This window comes from Gordionus sp. m RMFG-2023, chromosome 1 (genome assembly GCF_954871325.1).
Source record: "Gordionus sp. m RMFG-2023 chromosome 1, tfGorSpeb1-WG-v2, whole genome shotgun sequence".
Taxonomy (NCBI): Eukaryota; Metazoa; Nematomorpha; class Gordioida; order Chordodea; family Parachordodidae; genus Gordionus; species Gordionus sp. m RMFG-2023.
In genome coordinates this window covers 22,579,406-22,603,678 of record NC_088775.1, presented here as the reverse complement: position 1 = coordinate 22,603,678, position 24,273 = coordinate 22,579,406, and the positions used below count along the sequence as shown (strand labels likewise).

General features: G+C 26.3%; 3 protein-coding genes across 3 annotated transcripts; 2 read left to right on the top strand and 1 right to left on the bottom strand.

The window, feature by feature from the left end:
- Positions 1-3,656: 3,656 nt before the first annotated feature.
- On the top strand, positions 3,657-4,176 carry LOC135923094 (uncharacterized). The gene is made up of 2 exons (XM_065457665.1): positions 3,657-3,803; positions 3,976-4,176. Exons 1-2 carry the CDS (start codon positions 3,657-3,659, stop codon positions 4,174-4,176), a joined length of 348 nt encoding a protein of 115 aa, XP_065313737.1.
- Positions 4,177-4,178: 2 nt separating this feature from the next.
- Positions 4,179-4,751, top strand: LOC135923083 (uncharacterized). Its single transcript, XM_065457656.1, has 2 exons — positions 4,179-4,390; positions 4,526-4,751. Exons 1-2 carry the CDS (start codon positions 4,179-4,181, stop codon positions 4,749-4,751), a joined length of 438 nt encoding a protein of 145 aa, XP_065313728.1.
- Positions 4,752-13,610: 8,859 nt separating this feature from the next.
- LOC135931152 (uncharacterized) lies at positions 13,611-16,076 on the bottom strand. Its single transcript, XM_065468061.1, has 3 exons — positions 14,822-16,076; positions 13,829-14,455; positions 13,611-13,784 (listed from the first exon to the last, which is right to left on the bottom strand). Exons 1-3 carry the CDS (start codon positions 15,788-15,790, stop codon positions 13,755-13,757), a joined length of 1,626 nt encoding a protein of 541 aa, XP_065324133.1. The 5' UTR covers positions 15,791-16,076; the 3' UTR covers positions 13,611-13,754.
- Positions 16,077-24,273: the final 8,197 nt, after the last annotated feature.

The following is a 24,273-nucleotide window of genomic DNA, read 5'->3' as shown; positions in this document are numbered from 1 at the left end:
GATGGATGGAAATAAAAAATTAAATTTAGGGGGGGGGCTAAATATTTAGATGAAAAGTAGTTTTATTTCATCAAATCGAAAAATAAATAACATTAAAAAAAACATCAAAAAATAAGAAAAAAGAATAATGAAATGAGCCTCCCAAAAGGACTAACCAGATATTTAGTATAAAATTATTTTATTTTTATAAAAAAAAATTTTATGGACGAGGCAGATATGGAACAAGAGCAAGGCAATTCTTTTACCTCTATAAAAGATTACTTTATAGACACTAATAATTCTAAGCGCAAATGTTTGTATTGTGATAAAATTCATATTAACATATATAATTAGTCCGAATAATGTTTTTGTAAATTTTAAACAAGACTTTTACTTGCCCTCTCTTAAAAAATTGGTAAAATTTAATGATTTTTTTAATTCTTTCAATATATCTTTATATTTATTTTGAAGCTTTCCTGAAGAAAAAGATTTGGCAAATGTAGATTGAACTGACGATATTTTTTTATATTAAAATATTTTTTTATATCTAAATATTTTTATTTATTCGATTTTTTTATTGTAATTATAAAATTTAACTCATATGATTTATAAAGATTTAAATAAATAAAATAAAAATATTAGTTATAATTTATTATAATAGACAGGCCCTGGTTCGAACTAATTACTGTTTTGAAGAAATTAATAAATTACTAAAATTCTTAAAATGTATATAAATTTTTGTGAATAAGGCATACACGATATACCGAAGGTCAGGACACAATTTTTTGAGAAGAAAAATATTTTGGGGTTCATAAATTCTTGGTTTTTAAAAAAATATATCAATTAAACATTTTAATCCTCAGAATTTGTCTCTTAATTACCTCAATTTAAATCAGGAAGAGCTTAGGCAAAATTATATGAGATAATTTCCATATATAACGTTTTTTTCAAACGGTTTTGGGAAATGTTACTAGAAACCACTTTATTTCCAAACAGGATTAATTTTAGAATTGATTTTTTTCATTCATGTTATCAAAATTTCCGTTAAAAAAAATTTAAAAATCTTAAAACTTAATTTGGTAATCTAGCAAATATTTTTCTCTTAATATTGTACAAAGTTAAAAAAAAATGTTAAGATCCAGACTAAACTTGAGTCGTGAACTAGTCATAAACTTGAGTCGTGAACTCGAGTTATGGTGAACTCGAGTTATGAATTTGAATCGTGAACTCAAAGGTTATCTTAAATTTTATGAAACTTGATTACTTACATAGTGTTGTTAATTGGTTGGTTGGCTCTAAAAATCTGCTATGAGCACGAACCCCGATAACAGATCCGTGGTTCAGGCCCATATATTTTAATAGTTATTTCTTATTGAACTTATTATAGTATATAAATATATGTTTATTAGAGATAAATCGATTGATAATTAAAATACCTATTGAATAGGCAAAAAGTAAAGCACCACTTCTCAATGAGTGAAGTTATTTCTACATAGGTCAAGGATAATTTTATCAAAATCAAATATTGATATGATAATGGATGGGTATCAAATAAATATAGTTTAAACTACCTTTATATTATGTATATTAATTTGACCGGGAATAAAAAATAAATATGGTTACTCATATTTGTTAAATTTTTTTTTAGCATTGCACTTAATGGGCATGTCTGGATCTTAACATTTTATTTTTAACTTTGTACAATATTAAGAGAAAAATATCTGCTAGATTACCAAATTAAGTTTTAAGATTTTAAAATTCTTTTTAACGGAAATTTTGATAACGTGAATGGAAAAAAATCATTTCCTAAAATTAATCCTGTTTGGAAATAAAGAGGTTTCTAGTAACATTTCCCCTAAATTTAACTTCCATTTCCATCTCCTTTAAAAATTTGTAGGCAATATTATACATTTTTTTATAAAAAATTATTTAATATTTCAAAAAATCTTAAATAAAAAAAAGAAATTAATTTTATAATAAAATAAAAAACCAAATCGCCTATCTGGTACCTAATTAAGGAGTGGGGGATTTTTTAAATTTTTTTTGCATCTAATTCATTGTTTTATTTATTTTATTTTTTCAACTCCGCTTTGAAATTATTTTTATTTTATTTATTTAAATCTTTATAAATCATATGAGTTAAATTTTATAATTACAATGAAAAAATCAAATAAATAAAAAAAAAATTTGTAGGAAGGAGTTTATGCAACGAGCAACCTCTTTATTTCAAAATATAATTTTAGGAATTATTTTTTCTATTTATGTTATTAAAATTTCCGTTTACGTAGAAATAGCTTCACTCAAAAAGTGGCGCTTTAATTGTTGCATATTCAATAGGTCTTTTAATTATCTATCGATTTATCTGTAATAAATAACCATATATTTAACTAATAAGTTCAATAAGAAATAACTTAAGATACATGGGCCTCGTGCTCATAGCAGATTTAGTCTAATTTTAGAGCCAAGCGCCAGGTCTGGGTATTACACAACCAAACAATTAACAATACTAATATAAGTAATCGAGTTTCATAAAATTTAAGATAACCTGTTGAGTTCACGACTCAAGTTTATGACTAGTTCACGACTCAAGTTCATAACTCGAGTTCATGACTCAAGTTCATGACTCAAGATCAAAACTCAAGTTCATCAAGATAAAAACTCGAGTTCACTACTCAAGTTCGGAACTCGAGTCGTAAAAATGAGTCGACTAATCGAATAACTCGACTTGAGTTTTGAGTCTAGTTATTGCGACTTCGACTCGTAGTCGTAGTCGGGTGAACTCGACTTTTTAACAACACTACATGGAGGGTTCAGTTACGGCATGAGAAATTTGGAAGGAGAGAGGATTTTAGATTTTAGTGATGCTATGGATATGATTGCATGTAAAAACGTGAAAGTGATACCGGGAGAGGAATGTATAAATCAGCATCGACTAGTTGTAGGAGATCTCACTCTTAAAGGTGCCAGGGTCACTAAAAGAAAAGAAATTGAAGGAGGAGAGTGCTAGACGTCAATTCAATATGGCATTGGCGATTAGGAAAGCAGAGGTGGCACAAGCATTTGGGGTGAATGACAAGTGGGAAGCCATGAAGAAAGCCTGGGTAATGACAACTGAGGAGGTATGTGGATGGACAAAAGGGCCGCCTAGACATAAGGAAACTTGGTGGTGGAACCCGGAGGTAGCGAAAGCCGTGGATGAGAAACGGAGGTGTTTCAAAGTATGGTATAATAGCAAAGAAAATAGTGATAATGATATTTACAAGATGGCTAAAAGAAATGCTAAGAAATTAATAGCGAAGGCTCAAGAAGAAAAAAGACATGAGTTTACTAAAGAAATAGAATGCGCTGATGGAATTGGAAATATGGTTCGAATGGCAAAACAGATTTCAAAAAAGAGGCAGGATGTGATAGGTGTAAAGTGTTTGAAAAATATGGAAGGAAAAATGGCGATTGATTGTAGTGGTATTAAGAACACCTGGAAGTTTTACATTTTTGAATGAAGAAAATGAAGGGGATAATAATATTAGTTGTGCAAAGGTAGAAGGTCCAGGGTGTAAATTTGGCAAGGACGAGATAAAGAGAGCAGTGAAAAAGATGAAAAAAGGGAAGGCATCGGGTTTAACGATGGTGATGTCAGAGATGTTTAAAGGTTCTGAGATTTAGGGATTGAATGGTTAATGAATTTAGCCAATCAAATTGTCACAGAAGGTACTATTCCCGAGGACTGGCGAAGAAGTATAATTATCCCAGTATATATGGGGAAAGGTGATCCTTTAGATTGCGGGTCTTACAGAGCTATTAAACTCTTGGAACATGCAATGAAAGTATTTGAGAGAGTTAGAGAAGCGGTTAAGGGAACAAATTAAAATTGATGAAATGCAGTTTGGTTTTACATCGGGAAAAGGCACGACAGATGCAATTTTTGTGGTGAGACATATTCAGGAGAAGTATCTTGCGAAGGAAAAGAAACTGTATTAAGCGTTTGTTGACTTGAAGAAAGTATTTGACAGGGTGCCGAGTGAGGTTACTAGATGGGCCTTGAGAAAATCAGGTGTGGAGGAATGGTTGGTTATAGCAGTGATGGCAATGTATGTTGGAGCACAAACAGCAGTACGGACAGATTATGGTGTGAGTGACAGCTTTGAGGTGAAGGTAGGACTTCATCAAGGATCCGTGCTGAGTCCATTATTATCTTAGTAATGGATGTGGTGGCTAGAGAAATGCGTAAAGGACTTCCCTGGGAGATATTATATGCAGATAACCTTGTATTAATGGCAAACAGTGAGAGAGAATTGAGGGATAAAGTTAGTAAATGGAAGATGACTATGGAAGCAAAGGGTCTGAAAATGAATGCATCAAAAACAAAGGTCATGAATGGTGGGGAAAATATAAAGATGGAGGAATCTGGAAAGTGACCTTGTGGTGTATGTGGGAAAGGAGTTGCTAGAAATTCTATCCAATGCACCAGATGCCAGAAATGGGTACATAAAAGATGTAGATGGAAAAAAGGCAGTTTGATATTAGAAAGAATGGCTTTTATTTGTAGAACATGCATGAAAGGGATACATAATAGTGATAACCTAAAAAATGGTGGTCTGGATATTGGCAATGGGTTAACCCTAGAAAAAGTGGATAAGTTTTGTTATTTAGGTGATATGCTAAACGCAGATGGTGGTGTAGATTCTGCCGTTGTTGCAAGGATCAGACAAGCTTGGAAGAAGTTCAGAGAGATGTCGTCTATTCTTACAAATAAAAAGTTTCTCTTAAGTTAAAGGGGAAAGTTTACAGCTGTGTGAGGAGTTGTTTAGTTTATGGCGGTGAAACATGGGCAATAAAAGCGACTCACGAAGCCAAATTAGAAAGAACAGAGATGAGGATGGTCAGATGGATGTGTGAGGTATCTCTGAGAGAGAGAAAAACTAGCAAGGAATTGCGAGCAAGATTAGATATAGAAATGATTGGTATGGTAATGCGACGAGAATAAGATGGTTTGGGCATGTGGAACGTATGACAGGAGATGACTGGGTAAAGAGATGCAAAATGATGGAAGTAGGAGGATCAAGACCTAGAGGAAGACCCAATAGCGGCGGATATGAGAAGCATGAATCTTACAAGTATTGATGCTCAGGACCGTCAAAAATGGAAAAGAAAAATCAGAGGGAAAACTGGCCTACCCGGGTAAACCTGGAAATCGCCATAAAACGGAGAAGAAGAATCTAAATAAAGAACACAAATATAAAATTAGCATTTATAAAGTAGTGGGTTTCATATAAACCCAATCTTTTGTTGATTTTGAAAAATAATCAGATATCACTCAACAAATGGGTTAATCATAATCCATATAAGCAATACTTGATTAAATATGAAAAATATGTTATACTTTCAAGATATAAAGATTCTTTTACTTAATTTCTATCAAGTATGGCAGGTCATCTACACAGGGGCGTCGCTAACCTTAACAATCTCAGGGGGCTCAATTAAAATAAAATTCCTGGGAGGCTTCGCCCCTATGTCCCCCAATTTGCTGGCCTTCGGCCGGGTTTTATATTAATATATTATACTTTTTTAAAATGCCAACTCTAAACAATTATTCTGAATTTCATATTTTATCATTTATTATTTTGCATACAAAATAAACTAGCATATATATAATTAAACATCTAAAAATAATATTTTTTTAATACAAAATCTATTTATTACAGTAGACAATGTTTTATAGAATGGACTAATAAGAAGAAATTTATAGGCCTTACCAAATCAACAATTCTTGAAGAAGAGAATATAAACGACCAATCCAAATCATAAAACTATATGGTAGTTATAAATAAAACTTTGGGTGTTCCTTTCTATTTTTATAAAACTTTTAAAATACTATAAATCTATTATAAAAAATAAATAAAATTTAGGGAGTGTTGTGCATTTTCATTGTTTTAAAAAAAAATTCTTTAGAAAATATTATAATGAAAAATAAATATACATAACAAAAAAAAGAAAAGTAAAAAGATCGGATTGGTTTTTACAGGTATCGGTCCGATTCTATATTTTTGGAAAACGCGAAATATCGGTACCGATCCAATGTTTAATATCGGCACAACCCTACTTTATATAATTTAGTAAAACTCGTTTTAACATAGAAGGAGGAGGCAATCAGCTTCAAACAATATTGAACATAGTTTATTAATAAATTTTACCAAAATAATTATATATTTCTTATTTGGCTTATAACTTACTACACTTTGATTTCGCTGGTGTCTGGTTTGAGGATAATTTAGGATCGATGAAGATTAAATATTGACATAAATTTCAGAATTTGATCGTCAAGTCGTTTGCCAACTTACCTCGAAATATATGACTTCATTGACGCTTTTTCTCAACTCGCTCTTACTATCACGGATCTTTTTATAAATTCCTCCAATCTTTGATTATGCTGTTCAATTGTTATTCCTGCTATTAAAATATAATAAAAAACTCCTTCCATACCTTGAAAACGGCTGCCATAGCATGTTAAAATCTGAGCTGAGACACTTTGCCCAAATGGTAGTTGGAAAAATGTTTAACACTTTCAATGTCGTTATCGTCAACATCTTTGTTGCAGACTCTTTCATGGGTAACTGTAAATATGCACATAATAAATCTATCTTGGAAAAGTATTTAGTACCGTTTAAATTCGCTACAATATCCTCAATCCTTGGTAATGGGTATTTAACTTCCACCAACCACCACACTTAAATCCAGACAGGCGCAACTTCCATTGCCCAATGAACTAATGGGGTAACCATTCGTTGTACGATCTGATGAAAAATCTCATCACGCACAATTCTTTTTCCATCTCCGCTCCATTTGTATGGAATCATACATATGGCATAGTATTGTGGTATATAACCCTCTTTTATCCCTATATCCACCTATTGCTCGTTGCCATGCCCTCACTTCTAGATCATTAATATATATATTCTAATAATATCTTTTCTCATGAATTTCTCAGGTATATTTTTTAATAAGGCAATTTTTGTTTTATTACATTTTATCATGTTATTAATTTCTAATGCAAATATTCCTCCTCTTTCCTTCCATATTTATATTATAATTATTGGTTTCAAAGCTAATAGCGTCTGTCAACTCAGGTTTCCTTATTTTGGCTAACATGTTTTACTCACAATTTATATTACTTAAAACTTTTAACATTATTTTATAAAGAATATTATTTTATAGAGAATTATTTTATAAAGAATTTTATTTAAGAATATGATTATTTTATAAAAAATGTTATATATAGTCATAGGAAAATTACAGTATTTGACATAATATTATATATTAGAATTACCTTATATAAGAGAATAATTGGGTAGTTTTTGAATTATTACAATCGGTACAGAAAATTATTTGTTTATCTTTGCACAAGGTTTTTCGAATATTAGATGAATTAATGGTAGAACAAAATTTTGACATGATTTGTAAGGAAAATCATATAGTAAAAGAATAAAAAAAAAATTTTACAAATTAAATTTATTATTTAATTAGTTACTTTTGGCAGTTACTTTCTAAAAAATGTAGCCAGCTACAGTTACGATTTTGTAAATGTAACTAGTTATAAATATTTTTTAGCTAAAGTGTAGCTAGTTAATGGTAACCACTTAATTTGACAAAACTAATGTAGAGATTTTCATTTATAAGTTTTTTTATCTTCAGCAAAATTTATTTCTACTTATATTATTATTCTTCCTAAAAAATTATAGATGGGACACACCGATAATCCATTCTTAAGTTAAAAGTTATTTTTCACTAAGAGATAAACAAATTTTGACATGATTTGTAAGGAATTTTACAAAATTTATTTTTAAAGATAAGAATACAAAATAAAATATATAGTGTTTTTAAAAGTTACTTTGGCAATGTGACTTAAAGAATATGTTTAATACTATTTTTATATGAAGTTTTTATAAGATAAACCTTGATAATATACTGAACTGAGCTTAGCAATATTCATTTCGAAAAATCAAATAAATTTTTATTCATAAAAAATCCAAATAAAAATAGTATAAATAATATACCAATATAAAAAATACAATTATATGATTAAATTAAACATTTAAATTTAAATTATGGGATAAAGCCCTTAAATAATCCAGCATGGTTCTTGAATAAAAATCTTCAACAATTAGAAAAATCCTTTTGGATCTTTCGCGAATTCTTTCTTTGACAGCGGAGCCAATAGTCCTAAAGAATATTGTTCCAATTTGTAACAATTCAGGCTATCTTCGTCTTTGAGAGCTAAAAATTAAAATGCTAAAATTTATAATATAATATAATTACCAACTCTTTATAAATTTCCAGATCGTTGGATGATGGGAACTTATATGAGACGAAAAACTTCGATGCCAGTCCTCTACTGAATTATTTGTATTCGGTTCACGAGATAGTGTCGATTCGTAGCAACTCCATAGAGAAATGCTAAATATAGGCGACTTCCTGTCTATCGCTATCATTTTTCCAATCCACGTCTCTTCAAAGTATTCTATCAAGGGGGGGGGGGGGATATCCCTATTTTCTTGATAAAATTTAGAAGCACATAATTCCCCGAATCCATGAATTACATCCTCAATTGGTACATATGCCAGTGACATTAACATTTTTATGTACATAGCAAATTTTGTTCCGGTTTTGTATGCATTGCAAATTAGCAGATTTTTTTACCCGTGCGCTATATGCATTAAGACATATGTAACAGGCTTCCGCGCAAAAGTAACTGGTTACTTAATTTATATATATATTTCAATAAATATAATCAAATAATAAATTTAAATTTGTAAATTTTTTTAACATTCTTTTACTATATGATTTAAATCTTAGCCAATGAATATATTTGATTTAACGTAATCTATCCGACTAGCCCTGAATACTATCCACTAAAAATAATTGTAACTAGTGGCTAGTTATATCTAAAAAAAGAAAACTATTAACTGTAACTTGTTATATTTTCCAAAATTTAACTACTAACTTAACTAATTGCATTACATTGCCAAAGTAACTTTTAACAACACTATCTATTTTATTTTGTACTTATCTTTAAAAATAAATTTCGTAAAATTCCTTATAAATCATGTCAAAATTTTATTCTACCATTAATTCATCTAATAATCGAAAACCTCGCTTATATAAGGTAATTCTTATATTTAAAATTATGTAAAATACTATAACTTTTTTTTCCTATGACTATATATATTTTTTTATAAAATAATCATATCTTTAAGTAAAATTCTTTATAAAATAATTCTCTATAAAATAATTCTCTATAAAATACATTCTCTTTTTATAAAATAATTCTCTATAAAATACATTCTTTATAAAATAATTCTCTATAAAATACATTCTTTATAAAATAATTCTCTATAAAATTATTCTCTGTAAAATCATTCTCTATAAAATTATTGTCTAAAAAATCATTCTCTAATAAATCATTCTCTGTAAAATTATTCTCTATAAAATTATTCTCTATAAAATCATTCTCTATAAAATCATTCTCTATAAAATAATTCTCTGTAAAATCATGACATTCTCAATAATTATTTTCTCTGTAAAAGTTTCTCTGTAATGACGTGATACCATTACGTTACAACAAACCTGGTTAACAATATATATTTTCAATAATTTTGAAATAATAAATAATTTTCAAAATATTTTTATTTTATCCTTGTTTAAATTTTAAAAAAGTTTAAAAATATTACATATGACAATTGTCAGTTTTCTATGTTATATATAAAAAAAAATCAAAAAAGTTCAAAAAAACCGATTATGACTATTGTCACTTTCCTTTAGTACATCTTCACTGAAATTTTAATTTAATATGTTAACAATATCTATTTTTACCCATTTATCTTAAAAAAATTCAAAAATAATGATTATGACAATAGTCACTTTCCTGTGGTACATCTACACTGAAATTTTAATTTAACATGTTAACAATATCTATTTTACCCATTTGCCTTAAAAAAATTCAAAAAAGTTTAAAAATAACGATTATGACAATTGTCACTTTCCTATAGACATCTTCGCTGAATTTTAATTTAATACGTTAACAATATCTATTTTTACCCATTTGTCTTAAAAATATTCAAAAAAGTTCAAAAATAACGATTATGACAATTGTCACTTTCCTGTGGTACATCTTCACTGAAATTTCAATTTAATATGTTAAAAATATCTATTTTTACCCATTTGCCTTAAGAAAAATTCAAAAAAGTTTAAAAATAACTATTATGAAATTCTCACTTTCCTGTAGTGCATCTTCACTGAAATTTTAATTTAACATGTTAACAATATCTATTTTTATCCATTTGCCTTAAAAAAATTCAAAAAGGTTTAAGAATAACGATTATGACAATTGTCACTTTCATGTAGTACATCTTCACAGGAATTTTAATCAAACATGTTAACAATATCTATTTTTACCCATTTGCCTTAAAAAAGTTCAAAAATAACGATTATGACAATTGTCACTTTTCTATGGTACATATTCATTGAAATTTTATTTTTACATCTTAATAATAAAAATTATAACCTATTTACGACACAATAAATCAAATAAGTCAAAAAATAACGATTATTACAATTGTCACTTTTCTGTGTTACTTACATTACAATTACATCTTCATTGAAATTTTAATATAAATTTTTACCCATATATGTCAAAAAAAGTTTTAAAAAAATAACAATTATGAAAATTTTAGGTGCATCTTTATATAATTTTTATTTAACATGCTTACTAATCCATTTACTTCAAAAAATAATATCAAAAAAATAATAATTTACTATAACATTATAAAATATGAAGATCTTTGATCTAAAATATTTTTAAATAAAAGATCTACAAATTTTCGAGCGAGATCTTGCTCAAAAATCTTCAAAGAAGATCTTTTGTACAACTCTGCTTATAACTTCTAGTGACCCCTGATTTGTTTCAACATTAATAATTTCTATTTTCTACGCGGACTCTCGCCCTTTAACAATCCGGAATCTGATTTTCATTAATATCGTTTTTCCTGTTTTCTCGATCCATACTGGATGCTCTTGGCAACTTCCTCACTTTATCATATTTAATCTTAGTTTCGATAATGTCCCAATAATTATTGGCCACTCCAATTTCTACTATCCAATCCAACCCATTACTGTATGTGTATAGGCCTGTGCGCCTATATCTCAATTGACGGCGGCAGAAATTTTTTAAATTTTTTCATAGGCGTTCGGCGGCGCGATATTTATTTAAAATAATTTTTTTTATTCTAACACAATGTTAATATAGTTTAATTCATTTCTTAAATTATTTCCTGTCTCACTCCAATTTAAATTTATGTATTTTCTCATTCTCAGAAATAGATTAAGGAATTGCATTTTTACTCAGATAAGAGTCACATAAACAACATATTCCATTGATTTTTAATATAACAAATTAAAATATAAATTTGGAAAGCAAGCAAAATATAAAGTATGAAATATAATAAATCAGAATTCAGATTTAGCAAAATATTAATTGCCATGAATATATAGTTGGGACATAAAGAAGTCCTTTTGCATTGAGTATTAATCCAGCAATCAATTCTGGCAATCTTTTTGTATGCTATCAACAGTAACCTAATTATGAAGTCCATACCATAAGCATAAATGATGCTCATAATCCCCCAATCTTTCGCTTCTTGACATGGGCCCCAGAATCAGTTACCATTTGTATTATTTTGACTTTTAAAAGGAACTCTTCAATACTATCAATCTCTGATAATATGGTTTCCCCAGTATGCTTTTGTGCCACATTTCTAGTTGCCAGGGTAAAATATTTTAAATCAAAATTTTCATCCGGCGCACCAGGTCGGTCTGGTTCAATAACAGTTTCAACAGAATCAATATTTTCCATAGTACTAGCTGTGCATGGTCTACCACCACCATACCACCTTTCTGTTGATCAAGTAACGTCAATTTTTTCAATCAATCGATTTAAGGCTGTGACAGACCAGTTTCTGTTAAAAAATTCCATCAAAAAACTTTTGGCTTCGTAATGTTTATCATATTAGTTAAACTCACACCAATTTTTTAAATATCGCTTGTTCAAATATAGTTTAATAAAAAATTAATTTTTACATGTTGAAAACTTCGAATTTTGTTTGTCCAACTTTGAATGTGCATAGTGGATCCTGTTGATAGTGAAATTTGCAGAAAAAATTAATAATTTATCTTTTTCTCAATCTATAAAATTTGATTAAATTATATTTAGACTTAAACAAAAAAGGTACCCTTTGAATTGGAACGTGTATATCGTAAATATATTCTTTTCGATATTTTTCTTTTTTACAAAAATAAACAAATAAACATAACCGATGATTACATTAACCTTTAAAATAATAAAAATACATACCATTATGATTATAAGACTATGACCACTTCAATTTGGCTAACCTTGTACTTTAAAACATTATAGTGTAATCTTTTACAATTTTAATTTTTAAAAAATCTCTTGATAAATTATAAAATGCATACAAATAACTTGTCAGTGACCGAATATTTGGTGATAGTAAATAGAGTCAATACTTAAAATTTTAGGAAACTGTAATTTATGTCTACAACTCTCAATAAATAAGTAAGAGGGCAATTTATGAGTAGAAAGAATTCTTGTTATTAAAACTTTTACAAATAATACGATATTATGATTATTTATTGTGTATTATAAAAAATAAATTTAATATAATGAAAATATTGTAAATCATTTTCCTAGTAATAATTAATATAAAATTACTTCTGATTAAAATTTTATTATTTAAATTTCACATAATAAGGATTATATATTTTTAAAAAATAAGTTTTATTTTTTTCCAATTTGGATGGCATTTTTTATATAATTTATATCACTGGGGCAAAGGTAATTTAGATAACAAAATATATTGGATTCAAAAAAAGATAATAAATTACCATAAATGTTAGAATGAGATTTAAACTTTATATAAAATGCCAAAAAAGTAATGATTGTCAAAGAGTAAATATTGTTTAAATTGGTAATATCATTAAAGCCATTGTTCCAAAAAATCCTATAATTTATTTTTATTTTTAATAAATGAGTTAAGAGCATATCAATACAATTATATATCAGTTGAATAATATTATTAAATACCAAATCATTTGTTTTAATGATAAATTTATTATAAATTTGAAAAAAAGATGTAAATAAAGTGTGAAATTTTAAGGCGAATAATAAATATAAATAGAATATATTTAAATAAGATAGTTGCAAAAAATCTTGATCAAGATCCCGCATATTATATGGTAAAATCTCATATAGAATTATATTATTCGACATAGATTTAAAAAAATAATAAATCTTCCGATGGATTATAGAAAAAAGTGTTTGCCCATACTCTGAATTAAATATAATAGTATCTTCAACTTTCATATTGTAGTACTTAATAAGATTTAAATTAACGCGAAATGGATATTCAGTATTAAAGTCGTATCCACACCAACTAATTTGATCTGCGTTCAGATAGAGGTTGTGATTTAATTTATTTGTATTTATTTTAAGGCTACATTCGGCAACTCCACTATGGAGTAGTTCTAAAAATCGATTAGCATCAATATAAAGGGGAGTTATAAAAAAATAATCATCGACATTGCGCACTATAAAACATTGTTTTGAATTAAAAATCGATTTAAATAACAATTTTTCCATGTGACCTAAATACATATCGCAAAATAATGAAGATAACGAAGACCCCTGAGGAATACCTTTTGATAGTTTATATATTCTGTAGATCTTTCTCGGGGAACTAAAATTTTCTTTAATATATTTATGAAATACGTGTAATGATACAGCCTGTAAAATCGTGTTTAATTGTAAAGTCTTGATTTCCGATTGCTTTCTAATATAAATCAAATTATATTTTATTTCATTACTACAATTATTCGTAAAAAATTTTGAATTTGAATCGGATATATCTTCTAATGCATCTTGTTTAGTTCGAGAAAATAAAAATTTAAGATTTTTATTAATCTTGGCCTCTCTGGTGTTATGTATGACATACCCGTCATTACTGAATTTTTTTGAATGCTGTTTTTTTATTTCATAATAGGAGCAATAATAAAATGGAGGGGACAACTGAATTATCAACTCTATTAATATAGAATAAAGTTTTTGAACATCTATATTATCATAACATTTGTTTAAGTCAGCATTGATAAAATATAATTTCATTTTTTTATATTCACTTGTATATTCTTTCGAGCAATGATTCAAAAAATCGAACCATTTTGTGTGTATCATCCTAGAGTTGACGCCATAACCTTTATAATTATCAAGATTACATATATAAGTCATAAATGGAAATAACCATCTATAATTCTTTCTAAAGTTTTGCTTGGTATTGATAATAGTTCGTGTTCCATTGAATTTAGGAGAAAAACGAAATTTATTTAAAGGGTATAGATTTGTAATGCTTTGCTTGATAAATATATTTTTAGCCAGTAATATCTTTAATTGTTGATTATGAAAAAATTCCCATACAGAAAAACGATAATAAATTAATTTTTTGTTGTGAGTGATGTCAGTAACAAAAAATTATTTTTTTATTATTGTTATTAAGTAATAACTGATAACCCAATACCAAAAATGATACCAAAAAATATATTCAATAGGTTTTCGCTGATTAAATAGCAAACATTCCCAAAAAATATCAAAGGAAATAGAAGAATTTTTGGTTAATTTAAAAAATTTTTTAATACATTTCATAAAATTATCTTTATTAATAAAGTTCCATATTGAAATTGGTATAAATTTATTTAAAACATTCTGCAAAAAATTGAATACTTTGTGCTTCCTTGTATATTTGGTGGGACCAAATTTTTCGAGTATAATATAATTCAAATAATTTTTAAATTTATATGTTGATTTAATATATGCATTTTGTTGACATCCATAAATCGCAGGACAGTTTTTGTTAACTAATTTACGATAATTGCAAACATTATGATTGATGATTAATTTTTTTATAACACCATAGTAGAAAGGATTTTCTATCAAAACTTCAATATATTCCTTATTAAGTGGGGATAATTCTCTAGGATATCTCTTCCGATTAGAGTCAATGAAAGGCAATGTAAATAATAATTCCATAAAATCTTTAATCAAATTTTGCATATTTGAGCAGTTATTGCATTTTGATAAAATATGTGTTTTTGGGAAAACATGTCTTCCGAAATTAGTGTTTGTATTCAAAATAATATGATTCACGTGAATAAAATATTTATTTTGAACTTCAAGTATTTCTTTATCACTGCAAAATATGTTTCTCAAATTTTTAAGTTTTCCTATATTAAATTGTTTTAAATGTATATTCAAAGTTTCCATTTCGTAAATTTTAACAAAATAACCATTTTTAAAGTGAATATTAAGTTTTTCAATAGAAGATACAAAATAAAATATATCACAATTTGTTTTAATTAAACTTAACATTCCATATAAATCACTTTGGTTTAATTTGTTATTATCTTTAAAAATTGTAATCCACAAATGAGATGCTGTGTAACAATAAAATGTTTCTAACATTTGATATTCAAAATGATCCAATAAATATTGAATATCCATTTCCAATTTTAAAAAATTAACTGACAATATATGATTGGTTTGATATTCATTGATGTATGATTTAGGAATAATGGGATAGTTACTGCATATTATATATTTTTTTGCATCCAAAATTTTTAGGTATGGCGGGATGCATATTAATAAGTCATACAGCGTATATGCATGATGATACAATTCTAAAAATATTTCCATATGGAATCTAATATTAAATTAATATAAATATAATAAATATTTATTAAAATAGATATAATATCCTTACCCTGCACCATTTATATCCAACTACCCATATATTATATGCTAAATAAAATATTCATTCAAAAAATAATCATAAACACTCAAATTTTATATCAGAAAATTCATTAAATAAAATATCAAGAGAAATTAACAGCTCACTCTCCTGACAACCAATTAAGTCACCTAATTATTTTATTAATATATTTGAGATATGGACTAAATGATGGATAGTCCAATAAATTAATATTGATATCATAAGCATTTAAAATAAATATAGTTAAGGATGATGCCAAATTAAGTGAATCAAAGGGATCAGTATTTCTTCTCCAAATATTAAGTAATTTAAAGAGAGAATTAATTATATTTAAGGAAAAATAGTTATTGAGCAAATTATTTTATAAACGGCCTATTTAAAATACTGCCTAAATCAATAAAAATTATAAAATTTTAATTTATATACTATATGCTTAGTATTTTTGACTATTTAAAAAATACTTGAAAAAATTTTCCAGTTTGGAGTTATCAACATTTAAAGTTTTTAGTTATTAAACTTTTGTTAAAGTATCATAGGGTCAAATTAATATATAACAAATTAGACTACAAATTAGCTATTGTCCAGACTAGATATGGGACTCAGTGCAAAAAACCTACCTATTCATAAAATAAATTAATGCTTAATAGTGTGAGAAAATTAATTATTGTCATCTGTAATCTTTTAAATAAAAATGTGTTAAATTTTTCAAAAAAAAAGATACATATCATATCATATTATACACTGGGGAGACATCCCACAATTAAGTGGGCACTCCACCACCCCATAGAGGGTGTCTCCAGTGCAGTGAATTTGCATTCACTGTTTGGCAGAAAATTTACCCTACTGTCTGGGTCCTGTTTAATTTGAGTGGGATGACAGGTACCACTCGTGGATAAGCCAGGATCCACAAAGTTGACAGTAATTTACCCTACTGTCAGGGTCCCGTTTAATTTGAGTGGGATGACGGGTACCACTCGTGGATAAGCCAGGATCCACATTGTAAATAATGTTTATTTATTATAAAAGATAAGATAGGAATATGTATTAGAAAAAAGGGGAGGGGGGGGGGTAATTAAGGAGTAAAGAGGAAGAAGAATTAGTTTTTGTAATTTGTAATTTATTAATTTTTTTGTTTTGTTTTCTCTTTTTTGTTTTGTTTTTTCTTTTTTTTTTTATATTATTAGTAATAAGAGATTCTTGTGTTAAAATAATGTTAATATCATATTGATCAAGGAGTTTCCTAAGTATAGTTGTTTTTGAAAGTAGGCCAGGAATGTTGTAGGAGTAGATTGTTAGATTTTTGAAAATTGACATAATATAAATTTTAAAGTAAAATGTAAGATAAATTTGAATTTTGAAATAGAAAAAAAATGGGGAAAAAATAAGCAGACGATACTTGGAAAATTGAAAAAGCAAAAAGCAGACAAGAGAAATGATGAATAAGAAAATATCCATGAAATTGAGTTTTAAGAGAGGATTAAAGTTAAATTTTGTTTAAGAAAGAAGTTGTAATTATATTAAATGTTGATTTATATTATTTTGTTTAAATTAAGTTAATAAGATTAATATATAGAAAAAATAAATTGTTAAAGGAAATAAATAATTGAAATAAAAGATAAATAAATGATTTATAATGGTACTTGCTAAACTTTATAGTAGCTTAGGTAAAGAATTGGAGAAGATAAGAAAGAATTAAGTTATGATGAATTGATTGAGATAAATTAGTAAATAAAGAAGAGAATTTATTTCTTTGATTCGATCCTCTTAGCTTTCCAGTCCAAGCTCCGCAATCATCCTCAAAGACTGATTTTTAGCCAACATTTTTTAATATATTAAATTGATTATTAATTACAAAAACTTTATTATTTTTTACCCCAGTAGGTATTAAATTTAATACTTTTATAGGATGCAAGAATAAAGACATTAATTCATCAGTAGTTAAATATTTACCAAAATTTTTAAAACCTTCCCTTGCCATAGAATCTTCTTGAATAGTGGTAGCTTTAATGTCTAAAGCTATTTTAGACGGATAAAGTGATATAGATGTCGAAGGCTGATTGGACGGAGAAAGGGGTATATATAAATATTCGGAATTTTTAGATTGGGCTTCGATTGGATTTTTTAACTCTTCATATACAAAATTAGTAGGTGAAAATACACTAGACGGAGAAGATGTTCTAGAAAGAGTAAATACTCTAGATGGAGAAGGTGTTCCAGAAAGAGAAATTACTCTAGATGGCGAAGATTTTCTAGAAAAAGAAATTACTCTAGATGGAGAAGATTTTCTAGAAAAAGAAATTACTCTAGGTGGAGATGGTGTTCCAGAAGGAGAAATTACTTTAGATGGAGAGGGTGTTCTAGAAAGAGGAAATTCTCTAGAGGGAGAGGGTGTTCTAGAAAGAGGAAATTCTCTAAAGGGAGAAGGTATTCTAGACAGAGAAATTGCTCTAGAGGGAGAAGGTGTTCTAGAAAGATAAATTACTCTAGATGGCGAAGATTTTCTAGAAAAAGCAATTATTCTAGATGGCGAAGATTTTCTAGAAAAAGAAATTACTCTAAATGGAGAAGATTTTCTAGAAAAAGAAATTACTCTAGATGGAGATGGTGTTCCAGAAAGAGAAAGATGGAGAAGGTGTTCTAGAAAGAGGAAATTCTCTAGAGGGAGAGGGTGTTCTAGAAAGAGGAAATTCTCTAAAGGGAGAAGGGGTTCTAGACAGAGAAATTGCTCTAGAGGGAGAAGGTGTTCTAGAAAGATAAATTACTCTAGATGGCGAAGATTTTCTAGAAAAAGCAATTATTCTAGATGGAGAAGATTTTTTAGAAAAAGAAATTACTCTAGATGGAGAAGATTTTCTAGAAAAAGAAATTACTCTAGATGGAGAAGATTTTCTAGAAAAAGAAATTACTCTAGAGGGAGAAGGTGTTCTAGACAGAGGACTTGCTCTAGAGGGAGAAGGTGTTCTAGAAAGACGAAATGCTCTAGTGAGAGATTTGTTTTTATTTTCCAGTTTATAAATATGATCTGAAGGTGGAGAATGTGAAAGTGTTAAAGAATGAGGTGTTCTAGAAGAAGATAGATTTATAGATTTTACTGGACTTTTCAAATCTATATATTCAAATTTGGATGATGATGTTTTCTTTTGTAAATAACAAAAATGATTTGGAAAAAAAGGCTGCTAAATTCTTAGGGTATATCATGCATGTCCACATGATATTAATATCAGTCATCGAAAATGGTTTAACATCATGTCCTTTTATAAATATGGTGTATGGACTATATCCTATCCCAACACCTGGGGGGGGGGGGTCAATAAAACATGAAAGGTAGTTTTAAAGCTGCACTCGTTGCATAAAGATGCAAGAGCTGGGAAAATCCATTTATATTTAGAACATCACGCAAAATTTTTGCATAATTGCCAGATACAATTTGCTCTTCAATTATAGTTTTATTATTATTATAAAATTTTGAATTTATATCATAAAATTTTTTATTTATTATGATTTCAATGGCTGTTAGAAGACGAATATATAAATGTTCATCTTCGTGTCCATAAAGAGCTAAAGACATTGAGAGATAGAAACAGTTACCATCGCCAATGGCTAATCTCGGGGAGTAATTATTTAAAATTTGGGGTTGAAAAGTTTTTATTATTTTATATGAAATAATATGTCTTTCTTACCTATTAAATTGTTTTTTAAATATTTATCAGAAACTTTATAATGAATTTCTAAAAATCTAAGCTCATTTAATGCGTTTTTGATATTGCTATTCTTAATTAGCCTAGGTAAAGCATCACCAATTAAATAACACAATGAACATATATAATTATCATTAGAATCTGACCAATCTTTCATCATCTTTGAAGTTAATTTAGGGATGCATTTAGCATGAATCTATCTCCGACAAAAATCGCAAAAAATCCCAGATTCATTCATTCCTACAATCACATTGCAAATATTACACATATCTGACATGGATAATAACTAATATAAATTGTGCAGAATTATAAATATTTATTAAATTTAAATTGTATAATTTTATTTTCTTAAGGCGACAAAGATTTTAGCTTGATATTTATAGTAGTGATCTGCAACTGGCCTAATTTTTCAAGCTAGGCCCGGCCCGAAATTTTTTTTAAAAGAGTTTTGCCGGCCCGACCCGAATTTATTTAAATATAGAAATTAAATTTTATAATTATACTCAAAATAATAGATATTATCTTATATGTCGTCTATTTCTACAAATAAAATATTTTTATTTTACATAAATAATTCAGCATAAAATTAATAAATTTAAATATATTTTAAAAAAATCCAAGGCCCGACCCCACCAGGCCAAAATTAAAAAAAAAAAATTAGGCCCCATTAAGACATTTTAAATGATAAGGTTGTAATATTATAGATTTCTATGGTTTAACTATCCCCTATATTAATTTAAATTTTACTTTGTATTTGAGAATTTATATATGAATAAATAATAGTTTTTTTACATTTATATATATTCTATTGAGATAAATAATTATAATAATATATTAACCTTTTCCATAACTGTAAACAACATTTTTACAATGGTGAATAAAATATTATGTAAGATATTTCGAGTACCGTTTTATGTAATATACATTATATATTTACTAATTTTATAAAAATAATTATCTTTTTAAAACTTTGAAATTTGTACTTGAAGTTCTACTTCCGTTTAATTTATCAACTAAATTTATTTAATAACCACAGGTGTGCAACATAATTATGTAAGTTGTTTTATCTAAACTAGATTAATAATTAAATTTGACCGGAAGATTCATACAAAAACATTTGAAGGTATGAAGAAAAAATGAATTGTTCGACACTTTGTAGCCTAATTTATAAAGATACAAAAATAATAAAAAAATGAATGAATAAGAAAAAAATGAGTGAATATGAAAAAAATTCGTTAGCCTTAGTCTTTTATTAAAACGATTGTTAGACTTATTTATGATATAAATACCCAACGGTCTTTTTAAAGACCAATACCCAGCGGTCTTTTTTAAGACCAACACCCAACAGCCTTTTTAAGACCAATACCAAACGGCCCTTTTAAGGGCCCAATAAATTTTAATTGAAGTAAACTAGTTTTACAATACATATCATAACTCAAAATATAAGGACGGAAACTTAAATTTTTTTTCATTTTATGTTTAAATAAGTTAGTTTACACCAAATGAGTCAAAAAAATAAAATATTTTTAAAATCCCAAAAATCTAAAAAAAAATTGACTAAACTGAGAATCCACATCATAACTCCAAAAATAATGATGTAAACTTAAAAATTTTTTCATTTTATGTTAATATAAGTTAGTTTACACCAAATGAGTCAAAAAAAATAAAATATTTTAAAATCCCAAAAATCTAAAAAAAAATTGACTAAACTGAGAATCCACATCATAACTTCAAAAATAATAATGGAAACTTAAAAATTTTTTCATTTTATGTTAATATAAGTTAGTTTACACCAAATGAGTCAAAAAAATAAAATATTTTTAAAATCCCAAAAATCTAAAAAAAAATTGACTAAACTGAGAATCCACATCATAACTCCAAAAATAATGATGGAAACTTAAAAATTTTTTCATTTCATGTTAATATAAGTAAGTTTACACCAAATGAGTGAAAAAATAAAATATTTTTAAAATCCGAAAAATCTAAAAAAATATTAAAAAATTGACTAAACTGAGAATCCACATCATAACTCCAAAAACAATGATGGAAACTTATAAAATTTTTCATTTTATGTTAATATAAGTTAGTTTACACCAAATGAGTCAAAAAAATAAAATATTTTTAAAATCCCAAAAATCTAAAAAAAATTAAAAAATTGACTAAACTGAGAATCCACATCATAACTCCAAATATAATGATGGAAACTTAAAAAATTTTTAATTTTATGTTAATATAAGTTAGTTTACACAAATGAGTCAAAAAAATAAAATATTTTTAAAATCCCAAAAATCTAAAAAAAAATTAAAAAATTGATTAAACTGAGAATCCACATCATAACTCCAAAAACAATGATGGAAACTTAAAAATTTTTTCATTTTATGTTAATATAAGTTAGCTTACACCAAATGAGTCAAAAAATTAAATATTTTTAAAATCCTAAAAATCTAAAAAAAAATTAAAAAATTGACTAAACTGAGAATCCACATCATAACTCCAAAAATAATGATGGAAACTTAAAATTTTTTCATTTTATGTTAATATAAGTTAGTTTACACCAAATGAGTCAAAAAAATAAAATATTTTTAAAATCCCAAAAATCTAAAAAAAATTAAAAAATTGACTAAACTGAGAATCCACATCATAACTCCAAAAATAATGATGTAAACTTAAAATTTTTTCATTTTATGTTAATATAATTTAGTTTACACCAAATGAGTCAAAAAAATAAAATATTTTTAAAATCCCAAAAATCTAAAAAAAAATTAAAAAATTGACTAAACTGAGAATCCACATCATAACTCCAAAAATAATGATGGAAACTTAAAATTTTTTCATTTTATGTTAATATAAGTTAGTTTACATCAAATGAGTCAAAAAAATAAAATATTTTTAAAATCCCAAAAATCTAAAGAAAAATTAAAAAATTGACTAAACTGAGAATCCACATCATAACTCAAAAAATAATGATGTAAACTTAAAATTTTTTCATTTTATGTTAATATAAGTTAGTTTACACCAAATGTGTCAAAAAAATAAAATATTTTTAAAATCCCAAAAATCTAAAAAAAAATTAAAAAATTGACTAAACTGAGAATCCACATCATAACTCCAAAAATAATGATGGAAACTTAAAATTTTTTCATTTTATGTTAATATAAGTTAGTTTACACCAAATGAGTCAAAAAAATAAAATATTTTTAAAATCCCAAAAATCTAAAAAAAAATTAAAAAATTGACTAAACTGAGAATCCACATCATAACTCAAAAAATAATGATGTAAACTTAAAAATTTTTCATTTTATGTTAATATAAGTTAGTTTACACCAAATGTGTCAAAAAAATAAAATATTTTTAAAATCCCAAAAATCTAAAAAAAAATTAAAAAATTGACTAAACTGAGAATCCACATCATAACTCCAAAAATAATGATGGAAACTTAAAATTTTTTCATTTTATGTTAAAATATAAGTTAGTTTACACCAAATGAGTCAAAAAAATAAAATATTTTTAAAATCCCAAAAATCTAAAAAAAAATTAAAAAATTGACTAAACTGAGAATCCACATCATAACTCCAAAAATAATGATGGAAACAATTTTTAATTTTATGTTAATATAAGTTAGTTTACACTAAATGAGTCAAAAAAATAAAATATTTTTAAAATCCCAAAAATCTAAAAAAAATTTAAAAATTGACTAAACTGAGAATCCACATCATAACTCCAAAAATAATGATGGAAACTTAAAATTTTTTCATTTGTTAATATAAGTTAGTTTACACCAAATGAGTGAAAAAAATAAAATATTTTTAAAATCCCAAAAATCTAAAAAAAAATTAAAAAATTGACTAAACTGAGAATCCACATCATAACTCCAAAAATAATGATGGAAACTTAAAATTTTTTCATTTTGTGTTAATATAAGTTAGTTTACATCAAATGAGTCAAAAAAATAAAATATTTTTAAAATCCCAAAAATCTAAAGAAAAATTAAAAAATTGACTAAACTGAGAATCCACATCATAACTCAAAAAATAATGATGTAAACTTAAAATTTTTTCATTTTATGTTAATATAAGTTAGTTTACACCAAATGTGTCAAAAAAATAAAATATTTTTAAAATCCCAAAAATCTAAAAAAAAATTAAAAAATTGACTAAACTGAGAATCCACATCATAACTCCAAAAATAATGATGGAAACTTAAAATTTTTTCATTTTATGTTAATATAAGTTAGTTTACACCAAATGAGTCAAAAAAATAAAATATTTTTAAAATCCCAAAAATCTAAAAAAAAATTAAAAAATTGACTAAACTGAGAATCCACATCATAACTCAAAAAATAATGATGTAAACTTAAAAATTTTTCATTTTATGTTAATATAAGTTAGTTTACACCAAATGTGTCAAAAAAATAAAATATTTTTAAAATCCCAAAAATCTAAAAAAAAATTAAAAAATTGACTAAACTGAGAATCCACATCATAACTCCAAAAATAATGATGGAAACTTAAAATTTTTTCATTTTATGTTAAAATATAAGTTAGTTTACACCAAATGAGTCAAAAAAATAAAATATTTTTAAAATCCCAAAAATCTAAAAAAAAATTAAAAAATTGACTAAACTGAGAATCCACATCATAACTCCAAAAATAATGATGGAAACTTAAAAAATTTTTAATTTTATGTTAATATAAGTTAGTTTACACTAA

What these genes read in the sequence shown, in the direction of transcription:
- LOC135923094 (XM_065457665.1), top strand. Translation starts at nt 3,657, where the DNA reads ATGAATTTAGCCAATCAAATTGTCACAGAAGGTACTATTCCCGAGGAC. An exon ending in TCTTGGAACATGCAATGAAA is followed by an intron (nt 3,804 to 3,975) that starts GTATTTGAGAGA and finishes GTTGACTTGAAG; the next exon opens with AAAGTATTTGACAGGGTGCC.
- LOC135931152 (XM_065468061.1), bottom strand. Translation starts at nt 15,790, where the DNA reads ATGGAAATATTTTTAGAATTGTATCATCATGCATATACGCTGTATGAC. An exon ending in AATATACAAGGAAGCACAAA is followed by an intron (nt 14,456 to 14,821) that starts GTATTCAATTTT and finishes ATATTTATCAAG; the next exon opens with CAAAGCATTACAAATCTATA. An exon ending in TAAACACGATTTTACAGGCT is followed by an intron (nt 13,785 to 13,828) that starts GTATCATTACAC and finishes AGAAAATTTTAG; the next exon opens with TTCCCCGAGAAAGATCTACA.
- LOC135923083 (XM_065457656.1), top strand. Translation starts at nt 4,179, where the DNA reads ATGGATGTGGTGGCTAGAGAAATGCGTAAAGGACTTCCCTGGGAGATA. An exon ending in AAGATGGAGGAATCTGGAAA is followed by an intron (nt 4,391 to 4,525) that starts GTGACCTTGTGG and finishes TTTTATTTGTAG; the next exon opens with AACATGCATGAAAGGGATAC.